The 23,923-nt window shown below is 44.5% G+C and overlaps 1 protein-coding gene across 1 annotated transcript in view; it reads right to left on the bottom strand.

Annotated features, from left to right (window-relative positions):
• The window catches only part of LOC110490290 (protein bicaudal D homolog 1), a 32,826-nt gene extending 13,285 nt beyond the window's left edge, over positions 1-19,541 (bottom strand). Inside the window, exon 1 of the mRNA XM_036944595.2 lies at positions 18,872-19,541. Coding sequence (XP_036800490.2) covers positions 18,872-19,087 — 216 coding nt within the window. The 5' untranslated portion in view covers positions 19,088-19,541. The remainder of the gene's footprint in view (positions 1-18,871) is intronic.
• Positions 19,542-23,923: the final 4,382 nt, after the last annotated feature.

Here is a 23,923-nt window from a genome sequence, read left to right as displayed (position 1 = left end):
TTATCCTAGTGTGGTTATGTCTCTGCCTGGCTAGGACAGACATTATCCTAGTGTGGTTATGTCTCTGCCTGGCTAGGACAGACATTATCCTAGTGTGGTTATGTCTCTGCCTGGCTAGGACAGACATTATCCTAGTGTGGTTATGTCTCTGCCTGGCTAGGACAGGCTAGGACAGACATTATCCTAGTGTGGTTATGACTCTACCTGGCTTGGACAGACATTATCCTAGTGTGGTTATGGTTCTGTCTGGCTAGGACAGACATTATCCTAGTGTGGTTATGTCTCTGCCTGGCTAGAACAGACATTATCCTAGTGTGGTTATGTCTCTGCCTGGCTAGGACAGACATTATCCTAGTGTGGTTATGTCTCTGCCTGGCTAGGACAGACATTATCCTAGTGTGGTTGTGTCTCTGTTCTGGCTATGACAGACATTAGCCGAGTGTGGTTATGTCTCTGTTCTGGCTAGGACAGACATTATCCGAGTGTGGTTATGTCTCTGTTCTGGCTAGGACAGACATTATCCTTGTGTGGTTATGTCTCTGCCTGGATAGGACAGACATTATCCTAGTGTGGTTATGTCTCTGCCTGGCTAGGACAGACATTATCCTAGTGTGGTTATGTCTCTGCCTGGCTAGGACAGACATTATCCGAGTGTGGTTATGTCTCTGTTCTGGCTAGGACAGACATTATCCGAGTGTGGTTATGTCTCTGTTCTGGCTAGGACAGACATTATCCGAGTGTGGTTATGTCTCTGCCTGGCTAGGACAGACATTATCCGAGTGTGGTTATGTCTCTGCCTGGATAGGACAGACATTATCCTAGTGTGGTTATGTCTCTGCCTGGCTAGGACAGACATTATCCTAGTGTGGTTATGTCTCTGCCTGGCTAGGACAGACATTATCCTAGTGTGGTTATGTCTCTGCCTGGCTAGAACAGACATTATCCTAGTGTGGTTATGTCTCTGTTCTGGCTAGGACAGACATTATCCTAGTGTGGTTATGTCTCTGTTCTGGCTAGGACAGACATTATCCGAGTGTGGTTATGTCTCTGTTCTGGCTAGGACAGACATTATCCGAGTGTGGTTATGTCTCTGCCTGGCTAGGACAGACATTATCCTAGTGTGGTTATGTCTCTGCCTGGATAGGACAGACATTATCCTAGTGTGGTTATGTCTCTGCCTGGCTAGGACAGACATTATCCTAGTGTGGTTATGTCTCTGCCTGGCTAGGACAGACATTATCCTAGTGTGGTTATGTCTCTGCCTGGCTAGGACCGACATTATCCTAGTGTGGTTATGTCTCTGTCTGGCAAGGAAGACATTATCCTAGTGTGGTTATGTCTCTGCCTGGATAGGACAGACATTATCCTAGTGTGGTTATGTCTCTGCCTGGCTAGGACAGACATTATCCTAGTGTGGTTATGTCTCTGCCTGGCTAGGACAGACATTATCCTAGTGTGGTTATGTCTCTGTTCTGGCTAGGACAGACATTATCCTAGTGTGGTTATGTCTCTGTTCTGGCTAGGACAGACATTATCCGAGTGTGGTTATGTCTCTGCCTGGCTAGGACAGACATTATCCTAGTGTGGTTATGTCTCTGCCTGGATAGGACAGACATTATCCTAGTGTGGTTATGTCTCTGCCTGGCTAGGACAGACATTATCCTAGTGTGGTTATGTCTCTGCCTGGCTAGGACAGACATTATCCTAGTGTGGTTATGTCTCTGCCTGGCTAGGACCGACATTATCCTAGTGTGGTTATGTCTCTGTCTGGCAAGGAAGACATTATCCTAGTGTGGTTATGTCTCTGCCTGGATAGGACAGACATTATCCTAGTGTGGTTATGTCTCTGCCTGGCTAGGACAGACATTATCCTAGTGTGGTTATGTCTCTGTTCTGGCTAGGACAGACATTATCCGAGTGTGGTTATGTCTCTGTTCTGGCTAGGACAGACATTATCCGAGTGTGGTTATGTCTCTGCCTGGCTAGGACAGACATTATCCTAGTGTGGTTATGTCTCTGCCTAGATAGGACAGACATTATCCTAGTGTGGTTATGTCTCTGCCTGGCTAGGACAGACATTATCCTAGTGTGGTTATGTCTCTGCCTGGCTAGGACAGACATTATCCTAGTGTGGTTATGTCTCTGCCTGGCTAGAACAGATATTATCCTAGTGTGGTTATGTCTCTGTTCTGGCTAGGACAGACATTATCCTAGTGTGGTTATGTCTCTGTTCTGGCTAGGACAGACATTATCCGAGTGTGGTTATGTCTCTGCCTGGCTAGGACAGACATTATCCGAGTGTGGTTATGTCTCTGCCTGGCTAGGACAGACATTATCCTAGTGTGGTTATGTCTCTGCCTGGATAGGACAGACATTATCCTAGTGTGGTTATGTCTCTGCCTGGCTAGGACAGACATTATCCTAGTGTGGTTATGTCTCTGCCTGGCTAGGACAGACATTATCCTAGTGTGGTTATGTCTCTGCCTGGCTAGAACAGACATTATCCTAGTGTGGTTATGTCTCTGTTCTGGCTAGGACAGACATTATCCTAGTGTGGTTATGTCTCTGTTCTGGCTAGGACAGACATTATCCGAGTGTGGTTATGTCTCTGCCTGGCTAGGACAGACATTATCCTAGTGTGGTTATGTCTCTGCCTGGATAGGACAGACATTATCCTAGTGTGGTTATGTCTCTGCCTGGCTAGGACAGACATTATCCTAGTGTGGTTATGTCTCTGCCTGGCTAGGACAGACATTATCCTAGTGTGGTTATGTCTCTGCCTGGCTAGGACCGACATTATCCTAGTGTGGTTATGTCTCTGTCTGGCAAGGAAGACATTATCCTAGTGTGGTTATGTCTCTGCCTGGATAGGACAGACATTATCCTAGTGTGGTTATGTCTCTGCCTGGCTAGGACAGACATTATCCTAGTGTGGTTATGTCTCTGTTCTGGCTAGGACAGACATTATCCGAGTGTGGTTATGTCTCTGTTCTGGCTAGGACAGACATTATCCGAGTGTGGTTATGTCTCTGCCTGGCTAGGACAGACATTATCCTAGTGTGGTTATGTCTCTGCCTAGATAGGACAGACATTATCCTAGTGTGGTTATGTCTCTGCCTGGCTAGGACAGACATTATCCTAGTGTGGTTATGTCTCTGCCTGGCTAGGACAGACATTATCCTAGTGTGGTTATGTCTCTGCCTGGCTAGAACAGATATTATCCTAGTGTGGTTATGTCTCTGTTCTGGCTAGGACAGACATTATCCTAGTGTGGTTATGTCTCTGTTCTGGCTAGGACAGACATTATCCGAGTGTGGTTATGTCTCTGCCTGGCTAGGACAGACATTATCCGAGTGTGGTTATGTCTCTGCCTGGCTAGGACAGACATTATCCTAGTGTGGTTATGTCTCTGCCTGGATAGGACAGACATTATCCTAGTGTGGTTATGTCTCTGCCTGGCTAGGACAGACATTATCCTAGTGTGGTTATGTCTCTGCCTGGCTAGGACAGACATTATCCTAGTGTGGTTATGTCTCTGCCTGGCTAGAACAGACATTATCCTAGTGTGGTTATGTCTCTGTTCTGGCTAGGACAGACATTATCCTAGTGTGGTTATGTCTCTGTTCTGGCTAGGACAGACATTATCCGAGTGTGGTTATGTCTCTGTTCTGGCTAGGACAGACATTATCCGAGTGTGGTTATGTCTCTGCCTGGCTAGGACAGACATTATCCTAGTGTGGTTATGTCTCTGCCTGGATAGGACAGACATTATCCTAGTGTGGTTATGTCTCTGCCTGGCTAGGACAGACATTATCCTAGTGTGGTTATGTCTCTGCCTGGCTAGGACCGACATTATCCTAGTGTGGTTATGTCTCTGTCTGGCTAGGACAGACATTATCCTAGTGGTTATGTCTCTGTCTGGCTCGGACAGACATTATCCTAGTGTAGTTATGTCTCTGTCTGGCTCGGACAGACATTATCCTAGTGTGGTTATGTCTCTGTCTGGCTCGGACAGACATTATCTTGGTGTGGTTATATCTCTGTCTGGCTCGGACAGACATTATCCTAGTGTGGTTATGTCTCTGTCTGGCTAGGACAGACATTATCCTAGTGTGGTTATGTCTCAAATGAGACCCTATGTATTCCCTGTGTAGTGCACTTCTAACCAACATGAAACATTGACTCACTTGTGTGGTAGCCTATATGAGCAGTGTTTCGAACAGACATTCCATGGGATAGAGATCATATTGATCTGCATCCGTGGGCTAATGCTTCAGTAGGACTTAATGTTTCAGCACCAAGGACAGTGACACTAACGGTACAAACGCTTACAAACTGGTCACCTGGTTTGCATGTTTCAGTTTGCTATACACTGAGTCATTGACAGCAATTCCTGCTTTTTGATATCAGGAAGTGGTGAGAGGAGATGAAATGAGAGGATGTGTCTCAGTATATTATCCCTCAGAGGAGAGGACACTTTCTCTGCTCCTTCTAAAGATAAATAAATGACATCATTTACAGGAAGAGGCTGAGTCACCAGACATACTGCTAGGATGCTCTAGTGAGGGAGAAGCACAGAAAGGCTTTAGGGCTCTAGTCTAGAGAGGTATTAAGAGCACATGGAGGGTTTAGGGCTCTAGTCTAGAGAGGTATTAAGAGCACATGGAGGGTTTAGGGCTCTAGTCTAGAGAGGTATTAAGAGCACATGGAGGGTTTAAGGCTCTAGTCTAGAGGGGTATTAAGAGCACATGGAAGGTTTAGGGCTCTAGTCTAGAGGGGTATTAAGAACACATGGAAGGTTTAGGGCTCTAGTCTAGAGGGGTATTAAGAACACATGGAAGGTTTAGGGCTCTAGTCTAGAGAGGTATTAAGAACACATGGGGGGTTTAGGGCTCTTTCCAACAGACAGACACACTCAGGGATGCCTGGTCAAGCAGTCAAACACAGTCTATGGTCTTCATCCAAAAGATGGTGGTAACAGTAGCGATGGAATGATCAAACCGCATCTGCTGGTTCTTAAATCCGCCCCCCTACAAGGTGGGCCCGGTTGAAAACATGGCAGTTCAAACCCGCAGGTTGGTATTGGTTTCCACAGAGAGGCAGACTGTCTGAGACGTAATCTGATGTCATCCCCTGTGCTTTCTTCTCTGTCTTCTCGCTCTCTCTCTCTCGCTCTCTTTCTCTCCACTGCCTCTCTATTTTATGTTAGTCCTCGTCTCAGAGAGAGAGAGAGAGTGTGTGAGAGAGAGAGAGCAAGAAAGAGAGAGAGAAGAGAGAGGAGAGAAAGCACAGGGGATGACATTAGATTACATCGTGTACCATGGAAGTGATATTAGCCTCTCGATATATTGATGATCAACCAGAGACGTTTCCTGGCAGAAAGTAAACAATACCACAGACAATAACAGACTGTGGCATCTGAGGTGTGTGTGTGTGTGTGTGTGTGTGTGGCATTATAACATTGCTACAAGTCCACTTCTTCACTCTGGTTCTCATCACAGACAGATGTTCCTGTCATTCAGAAGCCTCTAACCACTTACACTCACTCATAGTCCAGGTGTTACATAGAAATCTGTGCCACTCGCTCATATAGTCCTACAGTACTCTTCAGGTATCACTAAGACATTTGTTATGCTGTTTTGTGTCCTACTTTCAGAGACACATCCTCCTGACACAGTACCTTAGGGACATCTCCATCACCCGCTCAACTTAGAGAGGAATGATCATTTTTTAAGACCTTTACTGGCCCAATAGTTACATCATTAAAAGCAAAAACTTTACTTCATTTTAACCTCCTCATCTACTGTACATAGAACCCCCCTGATTCCCCACACCCCTACAAAGTCCCTCAGATGCTTAACCAGCCCCCATATACTGTACATGCTCCAGTGTGAGCCGAGCCTGCACCTGCCCCAGCGGCACAGCTCTGGGGTCTGTACACCCTCCCCCTGCATCTCATGTTTCCTGGTCTTCCACATTGTCATTTTTATCTGCCCCAACAGGTAGTTTACTAGGTAGTCCCTCCACCTGTTGGCCACGCTATACCGAGTCAACCCCAACCTTAGCCCTGTACATCACCCACCAAGGAGAGAAAAAAACCCGACCAGCCTGGAACAAGAAAAAACCAGATGCTGCACTGTCTCCTCCTCCCCACAGAACAACCCCCCCTGATGGATCAAGGTGTGACACGTATCTGTTCTGAGCGATAGCCCCGTAGATCATCTGTTCGCTTCTCTATCGGAGGCTTATCAGAGAATAGCCGGGTCCAAAATTCCCCGGCCACCCTGTTGCCCTCAGCCCAGGCTCTTTCTGAGCCACCGCAGACAGAGCCTTTTTGCTGGCTGTGCAAAAGGCCACCCAGCTCCGGAGTCTTGAACTATAGGATCATTTCCCTCACCCTCCTGGTGTTCCTCCCGACGGTCCAGTCTCTGCTTAATCCCCAGAATCTCTCTAAACAAGCGTGCCTCCAACACCTGCTGCAGCAGCCCGGTGGACTGTATGGAGGAGTCCTCCACCATGTCGCTGGTGGACTTTATGGTGGAGTCCTCCACCGTGTCGCTGGTGGAGTCCTCCACCGTGTCGCTGGTGGACTTTATGGTGGAGTCCTCCACCGTGTCGCTGGTGGACTTTATGGTGGAGTCCTCCACCGTGTCGCTGGTGGACCTTATGGAGGAGTCCTCCACCGTGTCGCTGGTGGACCTTATGGAGGAGTCCTCCACCGTGTCGCTGGTGGACTTTATGGTGGAGTCCTCCACCGTGTCGCTGGTGGACTTTATGGTGGAGTCCTCCACCGTGTCGCTGGTGGACCTTATGGAGGAGTCCTCCACCGTGTTGCTGGTGGACTTTATGGAGGAGTCCTCCACCGTGTCGCTGGTGGACTTTATGGAGGAGTCCACAACCGTGTTGCTGGCGGATTTCTATCCAGCCTCTTCTTGCAGGCGACCCAACTTAGTGAACCACGCTCTCACAAGCTGGCAGAGGTCAGCACTCTGATCTGGGTATGTGGGTGGTGAAAATGTTGCTCCTCCATTATCCATGCTCCTGGCTGTGAAACATCTCTGTGAACACCCAAAGCACAGCGCAGTATTAAGGAGTAATGGCTGACCTATATCGACCTGTTCCTGTCGTACCAAAGGTCCCCTGGCCTCCTCAGAACAGCCCAAGCAGTGTCTATCCAGGTACAGAAGTCTCTGGACAGCTTGTAGACAGAAAGTTGTCACTCTGGACTCAGTGTCCACCAGCCCTTGGCCCTCCTCATGCAAACTCAGGTGTTGTAACGCTGCAAAAGACAGAAAGGGTAATACATTTGCCATTTTCACAGACACTCTGATCCAGAGCGAGTGCCTATGTAGCACATGGGGTGTGAAACTTACTCCTCAGCCTTAAGTGTCCCGCTTGCGTCACCTCATTAGCTGGCTTTTGAGGTGACGTGATCAGCTAAGTTGCTTGAGGGAGGATGGTCACGTGCGTTTGGGAGGCAGAGGTCCCGAGTTTGCGCCACACGGGACTGGACCACGCAGACTGACTGAGAGACCACGCCCTGCGGAGGGAGCCACCATACGGGCGGCAGAGAAAGAGACAGACTGCCTGCTCCTCTGACAGAGGCCCTCTCAGGCTTTATAGTCTCATAGGACACCATGGTCTGACAGAGGCCCTCTCAGGCTTTATAGTCTCATAGGACACCATGGTCTGACAGAGAGGATGGCAGGGAAAGAAGCTTTTTTTTATTACTATAACAACAGACTGTTTTACATTCTCCAAACCTCTCTCTTTCTACCTCTCACGGCCAGCCTGACAGAGAAGAATGGGAGAAATATTAGCATTTTGAAATTGTTTCTGGCACTTTGCCTGCTTCACGGTGTCTTTCTATCATGGTGTCTTTTCCCCCTCTCTCGCTATATATAATTCCCTCTCACCCGCTCTCTTCCATTTCTCTTTCTCTCCTTTTTTTCTCTCTCCTTTGTGTCTTTAGACAACTACTCTAACCGAATACTAATGGGCCATACCCCTTGAGTTTCTCACACTGTCCCTCCCTGTAGAGCTAGCCAGTGTTGTGGACTGCCCGTGCCAAGGAGTCACAGAGCTTTCTGCTGTGGTATCAACAGACCAAACAACGCACCTCAGCCAAAGGGGTCGAATGAACGTGACCTATATTTTATTTACATTACCTAAGTGGACACTCACACATACACACGGCAGTATTCAGCAACCATTCTCACAGAAAGCCCTTTCCCAAGACAATAGACGGACTCACCATACTGCCCTGTCTCTCCTCTCTCCTCTCTCCCCCTCTTCGGTTCTCTTTCTTTCTCTTTATAATGGATAGACAGTGCCCTTTCACTGTCCCCTCTCCCTCCGATGGACTCAGCTGGCCCACTCATTAACAAGGGTGATGTCATCATTAGGAGCTCTTGGAGCTCACACAGGGCCATGCTCTGGCACAGAGTGACACCCTGTTAAACTCTCCATTTCACACCATCTTGGGTCTGTCAGGAGCCATCTGATCTGTGCCAGACTAATACAGACCAGCAGAGTGTAACTCCACCTGTGGAGAGAAACACTGGTCTACAGCCCTGGACACACACACTCCTGTTAGATACACAGCCTCTCTTCTACCCCCTAGTATGTACAATGCAGGATTTCATTCCAGCCCATCTCTAAAATCCACCTGATTCAACGACTGTAACTAAGGTCTTGATAATTATGGAATGCTTGAATCAGGGTGCTGGGCTGGAACAAATACCCGCACTTCCTATAGCTCTCCCAGGACAAGGGTTGGTGACAACGGCTGTCATATCTTAGTGACCTCACACTAAACTCACAGCATGGGGCCCAGTTCGATCGATATGAAGGACATATCACTGTTAGTTAATTGACTTTTTTTCTGCCTGGTCGGTCAATGAGACAGTGACAGTGGAGGACCTCTGGAGGGGACTATTAAAACTATAGCTGAACTCCCCCTCTGGGCGACAGGAGGTGGGCTGGAGGGAGGGGAGTGGAGTGAAGTGGGGATTCAAAGACAATTCATTCTGTAGACATTGCACTGTACATGTAACTGCCAAAATAAACGAAACACTTGAGTAAATGAGGGATGCAGAGTATATTGAAAGCAGATGCTTCCACACACATGTGGTGCCTGAGTTAATTAAGCAATTAACATCCCATCATGCTTAGGGTCATGCCCAGTTGCCCATTATTTTGACTACCATGGCTAGAAGAAGAGATCTCAGTGACTTTGAAAGAGGGGTCTTAGAGGACCATAGGGGGCTTAAATGCTGTGTGTGTGTGTGTCTCAGTCACCAGATCTCAACCCAACTGAACACTTATGGGAGATTCTGGAACAGCGCCTGAGACAGCGTTTTCCACCACCATCAACAAAACACCAAACGATGGAATTTCTTGAGGAAGAATGGTGTCACATCCCTCCAACAGAGTTCCAGACACTTGTAGAATCTATGCCAAGGTGAAATGAAGCTGTTCTGGTTTGTGGTGGTCCAACACCCTATTAAGACTATTTATGTTGGTGTTTCCTTTATTTTGGCAGTTACATGTATATACAAAGTCGGAAGTTTGGATTGGGTTGGAGTCATTAAAACTGGTTTTTCAACCACTCCACAAATGTATTGTTAACAAACTATAGTTTTGCCAAGTCGGTTAGGACATCTACTTTGTGCATGACACAAGTAATTTTTCCAATAATTATTTACAGACAGATTATTTCACTTATAATTCCAGTGGGTCAGACGTTTACATACACCAAATTTACTGTGACTTTAAACAGCTTGGAAAATCCAGAAAATTATGTCATGGCTTTAGAAGCTTCTGATAGGCTAATTGACGTAATTTGAGTATATTGGAGGTGTACCTGTGGATGTATTTCAAGGCCTACCTTCAAACTCACTGCCTCTTTGCTTGACATCATGGGAAAATCAAAAGAAATCAGCCATGATGACCATCGTTATGTTTGGAGGAAAAAGAGGGAGGCTTGCAAGCCGAAGAACACCATCCCAACCATGAAGCACGGGGGTGGCAGCATCATGTTGCGGGGGTGCTTTGTTGCAGGAGGGACTGGTGCACTTCACGAAAAACATGGCATCATGAGGATGGAAAATTATGTGGATATATTGAAGCAACATCTCAAGACATCAGTCAGGAAGTAAAGCTTGGTCGCAAATGGGTCTTCCAAATGGACAATGACCCCAAGCATACTTCCAAAGTTGTGGCGAAATGCCTCAAAAACAACAAAGTCAAGGTATTGGAGTGGCCATCACAAAGCCCTGACCTCAGTCCTATAGAAAATCCGTGGGCAGAATGGAAAATGCGTGTGCAAGCAAGGAGGCCTACAAACCTGACTCAGTTACACCAGCTCTGTCAGGAGGAATGGGCCAAAATTCACCCAACTTATTGTGGGACGCTTGTGGAAGGCTACCCGAAACATTTGACCCAAGTTAAACAATTTAAAGGCAATGCTACCAAATACTATTTGAGTGTATGTAAACTTCTGACCCACTGGGAATGTGATGAAATATATAAAACCTGAAATAAATAATTATCTTTACTATTATTCTGACATTTCACATTCTTTTAATAAAGTGGTGATCCTAACTGACCTAAGACAGGGAATTAAATGTCAGGAAATGTGAAAAACTGAGTTTAAATGCATTTGGCTAAGGTGTATGTAAACTTTCGACTTCAACTGCGTGCCCACGCCTCGCATACACACAGTTACAGTATGCACTGTATACATCTCCTCCCCATCAAACCGCCATACGTCCACAGGTAATCACGCAACACAGCCCATGAAGAAATGACATATGAGGTGTTTTTGCAGGTTAACTCTCATCAAACACTGTGCATGAGCCTCAGAATCAATCAGCACAATACACCTTATTCTTACCGCATGCCCTGTTTGTATGCCCCTCTCACTGTGTCCCGATTAGCTGAGTTAGAGATTTCGCTAGCTAAGGGTTAGCAGCACATGGCTCAGCAGCCTTAAACAGATACTAATCAATACAGGGCCCAGGAGGGCTGCAGACGTGGGAGACCCATTGCTCTTTGAAGAAGGAGCCCCACTGCAGTATAACACAGGCCTTTTGAAGTACACCCTCTCTGAAAGATAACCTTGGGTTGGGTGGACAGGACCAGGAACAGAACAGGAGATAGGCAGGGTGGGTAGATTTTGTTCTAACCCAGCTTGAGCACAACACGTTTAACTGATAGTGAGAGAGCAATCTCTCTGTGTCTCTGTTTTGCTTCCTCCCTAGTCTCCACCTCGGTGCATCATGCCCGTGTGTGTGTCGCGTGTAATCTGATGGTGTCCTTTCATGCATGGATGGTATTCTGAGAAGTGTCTGGAGGGATGGAAGGAATCTTTCAGTCAGGGTCACATCGTCTCCCCCTTCCCTCCAACCACTACATCAACAACCACACTAGGAACACTTACGAGATACTGTTCTCAGCCACCCTCTCAGGAGTCTAAGGGTTAATTATGGGAGAGCCACCGCCTTGTTGAATTATTCAGCCTATCCCTGTGCTCTATGTGGGTAATACAGACTGACATCAGGCATCCAGAGGTTTTCCCAGCCGTCTCTTAAGTGCCTGTGAACATGTGACCAAGAGGAAGAATCCATCATTTAATGAGAGGCAGATGGCACCCTAAAGGGCTCCGGTCAAAAGTAGTGCACTATGTAGGGAATAGGGTGCCACTTGGAATCAGGCCAGCTACAGTAGCTGTTGAAGAAAAGTTAGCCTACCGATAAGGGACTTTATCCACTCTGGGGTTTGAAAGGTCTGTGAGACTTTAGCCATTCAGTCAAAGTAGGCCTCATTTATTTTTTTTTGCCCACAGTGAATTGCTCACAATAAACTGAAAAGATTCACTGACACACTACAGTAAGTGTGCAGAAGAAGTTCTCTTAGCATTTCAGTATTTTAGATCATTCTGCAGTATGATCAGATGAGGGATAGATTCCCAGCCAACTACACTATACCCTACAGTGGTCAAGACATAATGCATTTGGCTAATGTTCTTTCCTAATAGACCTAAGTCATTCTCCTCGCTCTGAGAGCCAATGATAGACGGTCAGTAGCTATACCGTAACTCACACTAATGCTTTAGCATACACATGCAGACATGGATCCATTTGCTTCCTGTCAAGGTAAGGTCCAGGTAGCAGTGGCTCTCGGACGCTGTTCTAGGATCAGCTTACACATTCTAAAATGAACCACAGGGCCTTAGAACTGACCTAGGATCAGCGTCTAGCGACAACTTGATTATATACAGTATACTCTGTCAAGCTAGAGAAGGACGCATCCCATTGGTTGTTTGTGTATGACATAATGGGAGTTGAGGGTTGGGCGTTTCTGATTTTGCCTGACTGCAGTGCTAATGTACGCTGAATTTATCGTCATTTTTTACAATCAATCGCAAAACCCTTCCCCCTACTTCCCCTTTAACAGTCCTTGCTTCCAACGCGTCACTATAAAACCCTTCCCCCTACTTCCCCTTTAACAGTCCTTGCTTCCAACGCGTCACCATAAAACCCTTCCCCATTTTAAAACCCCCTTCACAAGGGTCACACATGAATCATTCATCTCTCAATGCAAGAATAGAGACAAGCAGAGAGACAATGTAGTCCAACAACCTCATTACACTCTCACTGATAGCCTAGTGGTGAACAATATAAAGACTATTGGACCATAAGGATGGCGAGACGGATGGATTTAGGAAAATGTTGTTGGTGAGAATATAGTCGACAACACAGCAGTACTGTAGGTGGGCTAGGGCCACAAAGGTGTGTGTGTGTAATATGTATAACAGAGAGGAATATGGGGCAGACTTAGATACAGGTGTGTGTATGTGGCATGATGTAATGTGTGTGTAATGTATAGCTAGCTATAGAGTGAGGGAGGCTTCACAGGCTTAGATAGAGGAATGTATAGCAGAGAGGTGTAGATAGCCTGTTTACTCCACCCAGCTCCTCCCAGACACTGGTGCACTTTACACAGGAAATGGGAAAACTCTCACTTCAAGCACTCTTAACAGTTACTGATATTCCCTAATCACTTCCACTTCCTCCCAGGCCTACATACAACACAGTACATATACAATGAGCTCCAAAAGTATTGGGACAGTGACCCATTTGAAGTTATTTTGCCCCTGTACTCCAGTACTTTGGATTAGAAATGATACAAGTGCAGACTGTCAGGTATTGGGACAATGTCACTTAAATGTGCATTAAAGTAGTCAAAAGTTGAGTATTTGGTCCCATATTCCTAACACACAATGTTTGCGTCAAGCTTGTGACTCCTACAGACTTCTTGGATTCATTTGCTGTTTGTTTTGGTTGTGTTTCAGATTATTTTGTGCCCAATAGAAATGTATGGTAAATAATGTATTGTGTCATTTTGGAGCCACTTTTATTGTAGAATATGTTTCTAAACACTTCTCCATTAATGTGGATGCTACCATGGTTACGGATAATCCTGAATGAATTGTGAATAATAATAATAATGAGTGAGAAAGTTACAGATGCACAAATATCATACCCCCACAAAAATGCTAACCTCCCCTGTTGTTGTGATGATGGAAGGTTAGCATGTCTTGGGCGTATGACATTTGTGCATCTGTAACTTTCTCACTCATCATTATTCACGATTCATTCAGGACTATCTGTAACCATGGTAGCATCCACATTAATGTAGAAGTGTTTAGAAAACTACTATATTCTTATTTACAATAATAGCATCTCCAAAATTACACAATACATCATTTACCATTTATTTCTACTGAACACAAAACCATCTGAAACACAAAACACCCTCAAATTAAAGTTGACAGCATGCACTTTAACCTCGTAGTAATTGTATCATTTCAAAGTCCTGGAGTACAGAGCCAAAACAAAATAATTGTCACTGTCCCAATACTTTTGGACCTCACTGTACTACATAGTACTATAACCTACTCTTTGAAAACCACTTCCAATTTAAAAAATGAATGCACCAATTCCTAGATGGAGTGAGTGTACGTTACGTTCCTAAAGCAAATCAATAAAATGAGCGGAGCCTAAATATACCTCCCTTCAAAAACCAATCTGATGGGCTACTGTGGAGCAGGCTGATTAACATCAAGCTGTCAGTAGATCTTTATTGCCAAGGCTGGTCCTTCTGGGTCCTATCCCGTTGTTAACCAATGGCTATTAGATTATACCAGGCCTTCTGAAGAACTCAATTACCTAATGATTATATTATACCAGGAGTCAATTACATCATGTTTTAGAATTAACAGAATTACTTAAGACGTGGCGCAGAAGGCAGACTGTCACTGTAGGTTAATGTCTGAATTAGAAAATGTTGGTTTAAATTCAGGTTTAAATTTGGCTCAGGGAAATATCTGGCATAAACACTTGATAGTGCTTAGAATCACTGACTCCTGCTACCTGTACCCTGAGGAGATCTTGTTAGGTTCCTGAGTTGATCATTAACAATCAGGCTTGTACATTCCCATGAAATGAAACTGACTAGCACAACACTACCATGATGAAAGCAGAGCATACTATGATGAATGATTTATGACAAAGTCTTTTTCCCTTTCATCCAGTAATGCTCACAGAGGGAACACGGTGGTCACTGTGGACTGTTTCCAGTAATGTTCACAGAGGGAACACGGTGGTCACTGTGGACTGTTTCCAGTAATGTTCACAGAGGGAACACGGTGGTCACTGTGGACTGTTTCCAGTAATGCTCACAGAGGGAACACGGTGGTCATGGTGGACTGTTTCCAGTAATGCTCACAGAGGGAACACAGTGATCACTGTGGACTGTTTCCAGTAATGCTCACAGAGGGAACACGGTGGTCATGGTGGACTGTTTCCAGTAATGCTCACAGAGGGAACACGGTGGTCACTGTGGACTGTTTCCAGTAATGCTCACAGAGGGAACACGGTGGTCACTGTGGACTGTTTCCAGTAATGCTCACAGAGGGAACACGGTGATCACTGTGGACTGTTTCCAGTAATGCTCACAGAGGGAACACGGTGGTCATGGTGGACTGTTTCCAGTAATGCTCACAGAGGGAACACGGTGGTCACTGTGGACTGTTTCCAGTAATGCTCACAGAGGGAACACGGTGGTCATGGTGGACTGTTTCCAGTAATGCTCACAGAGGGAACACGGTGATCACTGTGGACTGTTTCCAGTAATGCTCACAGAGGGAACACGGTGGTCACTGTGGACTGTTTCCAGTAATGCTCAGAGAGGGAACATGGTGGTCATGGTGGACTGTTTCCAGTAATGCTCACAGAGGGAACACGGTGATCATGTGGACTGTTTCCAGTAATGCTCACAGAGGGAACACGGTGGTCACTGTGGACTGTTTCCAGTAATGCTCAGAGAGGGAACACGGTGATCATGTGGACTGTTTCCAGTAATGCTCACAGAGGGAACACGGTGATCATGTGGACTGTTTCCAGTAATGCTCACAGAGGGAACACGGTGATCATGGTGGACTGTTTCCAGTAATGCTCACAGAGGGAACACGGTGATCATGGTGGACTGTTTCCAGTAATGCTCACAGAGGGAACACAGTGATCATGGTGGACTGTTTCCAGTAATGCTCACAGAGGGAACACGGTGATCATGGTGGACTGTTTCCAGCATGCGTGTCTGTGCTTAAAGTAGCTTTCCTTCTGAACTGAACCTGGTCTAAATGAGCAATGAGAAACAGAGTAGTCCAGCTCACAACACATCAAGAAAAACCTAAAGAAGTGGATGCCTGATACTTTACCAATTGAGCAGGTACCAAGCCTGCATACTGCCATATGTCTCAAGTATAACTCTGCACCCCAAAGCCAACTGTCAGCCCCAGTAAACCAATCAAAGCTCAGCTTCAGGTTAAGACGTGACAGTTTATTCAGTTACTTCAGGTCTCAGGGAAGATGATGAGGCAATTCTAGCTACAATTACATTTTCCCTGCAACACCAACTGGACCAGACCACTGTGTGGAAGACTACTATCCACAGGACTAGTAAAAGTAGGAAATCTACCTTTTCTCAAAGTGGTAAAGAAAACCTATTATTACAGCAACATGAGATAACTGTCAACAAATAGTCCAATCTAGATAGATCATTCTGCGACCAGTATAGCCCTTTCCCCAGTAGCAGTAGCAGCGGTATGCCTGAGAAACATAGTGATCGATGGGAATTAATTGAGATTAAATTAGGTATTGAGCTGACTGATGGAAGCCTAGACCAGATGAAGACTTTCTCTAAGGATGAGTGGCCATGGCCAAGGGAGAGAGGAGGAGAGGAGAGGGGGTGGAGAGGAGGAGAAGGGGGACAGAGAGCAATAGAGAGAGAGACCTGGGGCTGGTGTAGCAAATGGGGATGTGTGAACTATACTCCTCAGCCTGAAGTGTCCCCAATCGAGCCGGTGAATAGATAGCTTTTCAGCAAGCAGTGTGATGTCCTTCACAGTATCACAGAAAACAGAACGAGGTGGTGGGGGGGTGAAGAGAGGTGGAGATAGAGAGAGTGGAAGATGGGGTACTGCAGCAAATGCTGAGCTGATTGACATCTAAATACACATGGTTTAAACTGCATATGACATATGCAGAGTGGACAGGACAAGTCACAGGCACGCCTTCATTATTGGCTGCCTACACCATGTCCAAAACAATCTAATAGCGCTTCAGAATGTATGCCAAGTTCACACACACTCACACACACACACTCACTCACACACACACACACGCACACACACACACACTGACCTTCAGTTACTGTGAATGCATTGTCAGCTGCCTACAGACACACCCGTCTGTACTATAGCTAACAAACCAGTGAATGAATACTGCCATAAGACAACGGCAGAAAGAAAACGGCAAAGAAAACACTGTTTGTTGCAGATCCACAGAGTATTTGTAAAAAATGTATTACACCTTGGCACAGAGTATCTAATTAGCAAGAATTGATTATTGAAATGAACAGGAATAAATTACCAATCATGGTGTCACTTCCTGACCTTAGTTCCTTTTTTATGTCTCTGTTTTAGTTTGGTCAGGGTGTGAGTTGAGGTGGGCATTCTATGTTTTGTATTCTAGGTTTTGTATTTCTGGTTTTGGCCTGGTATGGTTCCCAATCAGAGGCAGCTGTCATTCGTTGTCTCTGATTGAGAACCATACTTAGGCAGCCTGTTTTCCCACTATGGGTTGTGGGTAGTTGTTTTCCATACAGAACTTTCATTTATTTCTCTTGTATTCTGTGTTCAGTTTATTAAATATATTATGGACACTTAGCACGCTGCGCATTGGTCTGATATTTCATACTCCTCGTCAGAGGAAGAAGAAAATTGTTACACATGGTAGTGAAGAACAGACTTGGGTTGAACAACTATTTAAAATAGCTCAATTACTTTTGGAAAGTAAGTATTCAAGTTTATATATTTTTATTTGAAACTATGAGTCATTTTTATGTATTTGGAAATACACTCGGAAAGTATTTGAAAAATTCTAATACACTGACTCAAATACACTCCCATGCATTCACCCAGGTATTTGAAAATAATATTTGAAATAAGTGTTTGGTTGACTATTTGGTTTATACAAATACTTTAAAAAATTATTTTAATGGTTATTTGTTTTGGCTGTGGATTTAAAAATGCTTACATTTGAAAATACTCAAATCCTCAGATTTTTAAACAACTTTTACGCCAGATACTCAAATACACATTTATTTGAACCGAGGTCTGATGGAGAAATAAGTATTATTATCATATGTAGTGTAAAGGTGAAAAGGATTGCTTTGATTAGACCAGTAATATAGAATTATGGTTAAATCAAGTTCTGTCAGGCTTCATGATGCCTTTGATTTGCTTTGTAATCTTGTTTTGTTTTTATATCAAACTCTAGTGAATTTGAAAATACTGACTGATTTATTGTGAAGCATGTGTTCACTGGGAACAATCAGAGAAAAAGATGTGGGGAAGAAGAGACACAGACACCAATTCTGAACAGAGAACAAAGGATATGGAGAGGAGCGAGAGAGAGAGGAGAGAATAGGAGAACAGAGAGAGAGAGAGAGAGAGAGAGAGGAGAGAGGAAAGGAAGAGAGGATAGGAGAGAGCACTGTCCGACTCTGATTTTAGAGGTGTGACTCTTAGAGCAGGACATGACTAACCCAAATGTGGGTGTGCCACAGTGAGTCTGCCAGCCAGATAGTACCAATATAATACACTATTCCCTAAGTACTGTATAGCTTACACAATGTTTCACATACCTACTTTTTGAATAGAGGGATAACACTTCCCCCCATAGGTGTTCAAGTGTATTGCAGAATTCAGTATCTCTTTAAAAATCTGTTTAAAGAGGCATGCAAAAGCTGTTTCACACATAATTAACAACCCCCATCCAGGCACGCAAAGTAGCCTACCACAACAAACATATGATATTCCATTGCACCAAAATGCGCATCAGTAGCACACCTTGGAAAGTCCATACCTGCGTGTCAGACTTGCGCATAGCATCAAGTTACTACGCTACTCCCTGCTCGGACAACAAAGCCCTCTCCGTCCCCTCCCAGTTCTCTGCTGAGGCCTGTGTATCTCTGACAGACTCAGATCCGCTGTGGGGTGTCTGACTGGTGCCAACTTCTGTGGATGAGGCGGGGGGCCCTGCCCAAATCTCGCTGACATCACTCATCCCTTAGAAGGGATGTAGTCTACCCGCTTGGGGCCGAATGAAGTTGGATTGAGGCTAACTAATGAATGCATGTTTACGAATACATTTCCAGGAAGCACTGAACTTATATCACATGGGCCAATGTTTTATGGTTAACTTAGGGTGTTATTTAATAGCGTGTTTTAAGTGGTTGATACCTCTTGTAGCTGCTCCAGCTCCTGTCGGAGCGCCTCTTGCTCGGCCTCTAGATCCGAATATTGCTGCTTCAGGGTCTGGTTCTCCTCCAGAACCACCAGACCGCACTCCGCAGCCCGGACCTTCTCCCGGTTCGCCTCCGCTAGCTCACGGGTCAAACGCTCCACCTCTGCCCGGCACTGCTCCACCGTGTCCCCGCATCCTCCTCCAGCAGCCATCGCCCTCCCTCTCCTCTCTTCCCCTTCTCTCCTCTCCGCCCCTGCGTCAGATGGGCAGAGAAGTGGAGGAAGAAAACAGATGTAGCCTACCGGACAACAATCTCCTCACCTCCTTCGTTGGAAGGAATCAACCGAGGAGTTTAAAAACGCATGAAAAGGGCGTTAACATCCCCGGAGCGAAATGATTGTGAAAGAGAGATGAATCCCTCCATAGCTGATGTGTTGAATTGAACGGTTTCCCCTCTAGGCGTAGGGTCCAGCATCATCCCCTTTCCTCTTCTTTTTTTGCTTATTCATCGGGATGCGGACGCCATCTCTCTATTGCCATGAAGCAGCGGCAAGGTACACACAACTCTCGCCCATCCTTCTGCTGCCTGTGGCTGTGACGTCGACCGTTCACCCGCACATCTCTCCCTCTGCGGTACGGTATGAATACTGCCCGTCACGCTGGGTTGGCCCACAGACAAGGGGGACCATGTTTATGTTGACGATGACATCTGTTGCTTTTACAACCTTTCTTCACCGTTGCTGATCACGGATTATTAATAAACTAATGTGGCAAGAAAGCGATAGGCCTAATCATTTGTTTTATACCACCCCCTACACCAGGGGTTCCAATCATTTTCTCGCAAGGATCCCTGATATATCTGATCCCTATAGATACAGTTGAAGTCGAAAGTTTACATACACTTAGGTTGGAGTCATTAAAACTCGTTTTTCAACCATTTCACAAATTTCTTGTTAACAAACTATATTTTTGCCAAGTTGGTTAGGACATTTACTCTGTGCATGACACAAGTAATGTTTCCAACAATTGTTTACAGACAGATATTTCACTTATAATTCACTGCATCACAATTCCAGTGGGTCAGAAGTTTACATTAAGTTGACTGTGCCTTTAAACAGCTTGGGAAATTCCAGAAAATTATGTCATGGCTTTAGAAGCTTCTGATAGGCTAATTGAGATAATTTGAGTCAATTGGAGGTGTACCTGTGGAGGCCTTCCTTCACTCAGTGTCTCTTTGCTTGACATCATGGGAAAATGAAAATAAATCAGCCAAGACCTCAAAGAAAATTGTAGACCTCCACAAGTCTGGCTCATCCTTGGGAGCAATTTCCAAACTCTTGAAGGTACCACGTTCATCTGTACAAACAATAGTACGCAAGTATAAACACCATGGGACCACGCAGCCGTAATCCCGCATAGGATGGAGACGCGTTCTGTCTCCTTCCTATGCTTCCCTCCTTCAATCCCAGAACAACAGCAAAGGATCTTGTGAAGGAGCTGGAGGAAACAGGTACAAAAATATCTATATCCACAGTAAAACGAGTCCTATATCAACATAACCTGAAAGGCTGGTCAGCAAGGAAGAAGCCACTGCTCCAAAACCGGCATATAAAAGCCAGACTACGGTTTGCAACTGCACATGGTGACAAAGAGAAATGTCCTCCTGTCTGATGAAACACAAATAGAACTATTTGGCCATAATGACCATCGTTATGTTTGGAGGAAAAGGGGGAGGCTTGCAAGCCGAAGAACACCACCCCACCGTGAAGTACTTCACAAAATAGATGGCATCATGAGGGTGGAAATTATGTACATGTATTGAAGCAACATCTCAAGACATCAGTCAGGAAGTTAAAGCTTGGTCACAAATGGGTCTTCAAAATGGACAATGACCCCAAGCATACTTCCAATGTTGTGGCAAAATGGCTTAAGGACAACAAAGTCAAGTTATTGGAGTTGCCATCACAAAGCCCTGACCTCAATCCCATAGGACATTTGTGGGCAGAACTAAAAAAGCGTGTGCAAGCAAGGAGGCCTACAAACCTGACTCAGTTACACCAGCTCTGTCTGGAGGAATGGGCCAAAATCCACCCAACTTATTGTGGGAAGCGTGTGGAAGGCTACCCGAAACGTTTGACCCAAGTTAATCAATTTAAAGGCAATGCTACCAAATGCTAATTGAGTGTATGTAAACTTCTGACCCACTGGGAATGTGATGAAAGAAATAAAAGCTGAAATAAATAATTCTCTCTACTATTATTCTGACATTTCACATTCTTAAAATAAAGTGGTGATCCTAACTGACCTAAGACAGGGAATTTTTACTTGGATGAATTAAATGTCAGGAATCGTGAAATACTGAGTTTAAATGTATTTGGCTAAGGTGTATGTAAACTTCGACTTCAACTGTAGTCCCTATACGGTGTCTTCGGAAAGTATTCAGACCCCATTACTATTTCCTAATTTTGCTACGTTACAACCTTAAACTAAAATTGATTAAATAAAAACAATTAATCAGCAATCTACACACAATATCCCATAATAAACTAAGTGAAAACAGGTTTTAAGACATTTTTGAAAATGTGTATCTACAGTGGGGCAAAAAAGTATTTAGTCAGCCACCAATTGTGCAAGTTCTCCCACTTAAAAAATATGAGAGGCCTGTAATTTTCATCATAGGTACACTTCAACTATGACAGGCAAAATGAGGGAAAAAAATCCAGAAAATCACATTGTAGGAATTTTAATGAATTTATTTGCAAATTATGGTGGAAAATAAGTATTTGGTCACCTACAAACAAGCAAGATTTCTGGCTCTCACAGACCTGTAACTTCTTCTTTAAGAGGCTCCTCTGTCCTCCACTCGTTACCTGTATTAATGACACCTGTTTGAACTTGTTATCAGTATAAAAGACCACAACCTCAAACAGTCACACTCCAAACTCCACTATGGCCAAGACCAAAGAGCTGTCAAATGACACCATAAACAAAATTGTAGACCTGCACCAGGCTGGGAATACTGAATCTGCAATAGAAGCAGCTTGGTTTGAAGAAATCAACTGTGGGAGAAATTATTAGGAAATGGAAGACATACAAGACCACTGATAATCTCCCTCGATCTGGGGCTCCACGCAAGATCTCACCCCGTGGGGTCAAAATGATCACAAGAACGGTGAGCAAAAATCCCAGAACCACATGGGGGGACCTAGTGAATGACCTGCAGAGAGCTGGGACCAAAGTAACAAAGCCTACCATCAGTCACACACTACGCCGCCAGGGACTCAAATCCTGCAGTGCCAGACGTTTCGCCTTGCTTAAGCCAGTACATGTCCAGGCCCGTCTGAAGTTTGCTAGAGAGCATTTGGATGATCCAGAAGAAGATTGGGGGAATGTCATATGGTCAGATGAAACCAAAATATAACTTTTTGGTAAAAACTCAACTCGTTGTGTTTGGAGGACAAAGAATGCTGAGTTGCATCCAAAGAACACCATACCTACTGTGAAGCATGGGGGTGGAAACATCATGCTTTGGGGCTGTTTTTCTGCAAAGGGACCAGGACGACTGAGCCGTGTAAAGGAAAGAATGAATGGGGCCATGTTTCGTGAGAAACCTTGTGAAGACTTATAGAAAACGTTTGACCTCTGTCATTGCCAACAAAGGGTACATAACAAAGTATTGAGATAAACTTTTGTTATTGACCAAATACTTATTTTCCACCATAATTTGCAAATAAATTCATTAAAAATCCTACAATGTGATTTTCTGGATTTTTTTTCTCATTTTGTCTGTCACAGTTGAAGTGTACCTATGATGAAAATTACAGGCCTCTCTCATCTTTTTAAGTGGGAGAACTTGCACAATTGGTGGCTGACTAAATACTTTTTTGCCCCACTGTATATATATATATATATAAAAGCTTGTAGAGTCATACCCAAGAAGACTCCAGGCTGTAGTAATCGCTGCCAAAGGTCCTTCAACAAAGTACAGAATAAAGGGTCTGAAATCTTATGTAAATGTAATATATATATATTTTTTATTATTTAAAAAATGTATTGACCTATTTTTGCTTTGTCATTATGGAGTATTGTGTGTAGATTGATGAGGGGGGAAAACAATTGAATTAAAAAGTCAAGGGGTCTGAATTCTTTCCAAAGGCACTGTATATGGTCCCTATTGGGACCTCTGGTGTATTTTAGCCTAGATCCTGACGTGTTAACTGCAATGACCCTATGATGTTTATTATTATGCTCCAGATAGGCCGCTAATACAAATCATAGTGAGAAAGATGACAGGAAACAATTTCATGTTCGAGCCAGGAGAGGGCGCAAAAGTAGAGAACATCTCTACAGTAGCCTATTCTTAGTCCTACATTGCCATCACCTGTTCAAACCAGGAACACAGAAATAAGATGTCAGAGCTGTGATGCCCTTATTGAACCACAAGAGGACATACATGCCAAGCTCAAAATATCTGAAGCAAAGTCCAATTTATTTTCAAATATGAGTTAGAATTATCCATCGTTCTAATGTTGATCAGCTTTCGGTCACCTACTTCAGTCCATTAGATACTATTGTTTCCTGATATACTTTTGAAATGAAGTGATATAGCAACAAGCACATCTTATTTAAAACATAAATCAATGTACATTTATACAGCATACCACTCACTGGTCACGCCATAATAAACCAGTGATACAGAACTGTGAAATGAAAATGAAATGTTCCTCTATTTGAAATGCCCGACTTTGATCTTTGGACGTTGGTTAATAAAGCTCAGCACTTCAGGCATTTTGGAAACACAGCAAACAAATTGGAAAATGGAATAACACCCCCAAAAATCTGCCAGCCTTTGGCCAAACTGGTGTGTGTGTGTGTGTGTTCTAATCAGCCTGTGGACGGGGACACATCTTAGCTCATCTGATAAGACTGTTATAATACAGGGTTCACCCAAATTCTAATCGCATGAAAACACAGATAAGATGGGGTGAAAAGTTCAGCAGAGGGAAGAAGTGTTGTTGAGTCAAGGCAAGAGCGCCATCGTAAATAGA

The sequence above is a fragment of the Oncorhynchus mykiss genome, chromosome 15, assembly GCF_057628025.1.
Source record: "Oncorhynchus mykiss isolate SJ-2025 chromosome 15, ASM5762802v1, whole genome shotgun sequence".
NCBI lineage: Eukaryota > Metazoa > Chordata > Actinopteri > Salmoniformes > Salmonidae > Oncorhynchus > Oncorhynchus mykiss.
This window is presented reverse-complemented; position numbering and strand designations above follow the sequence as displayed.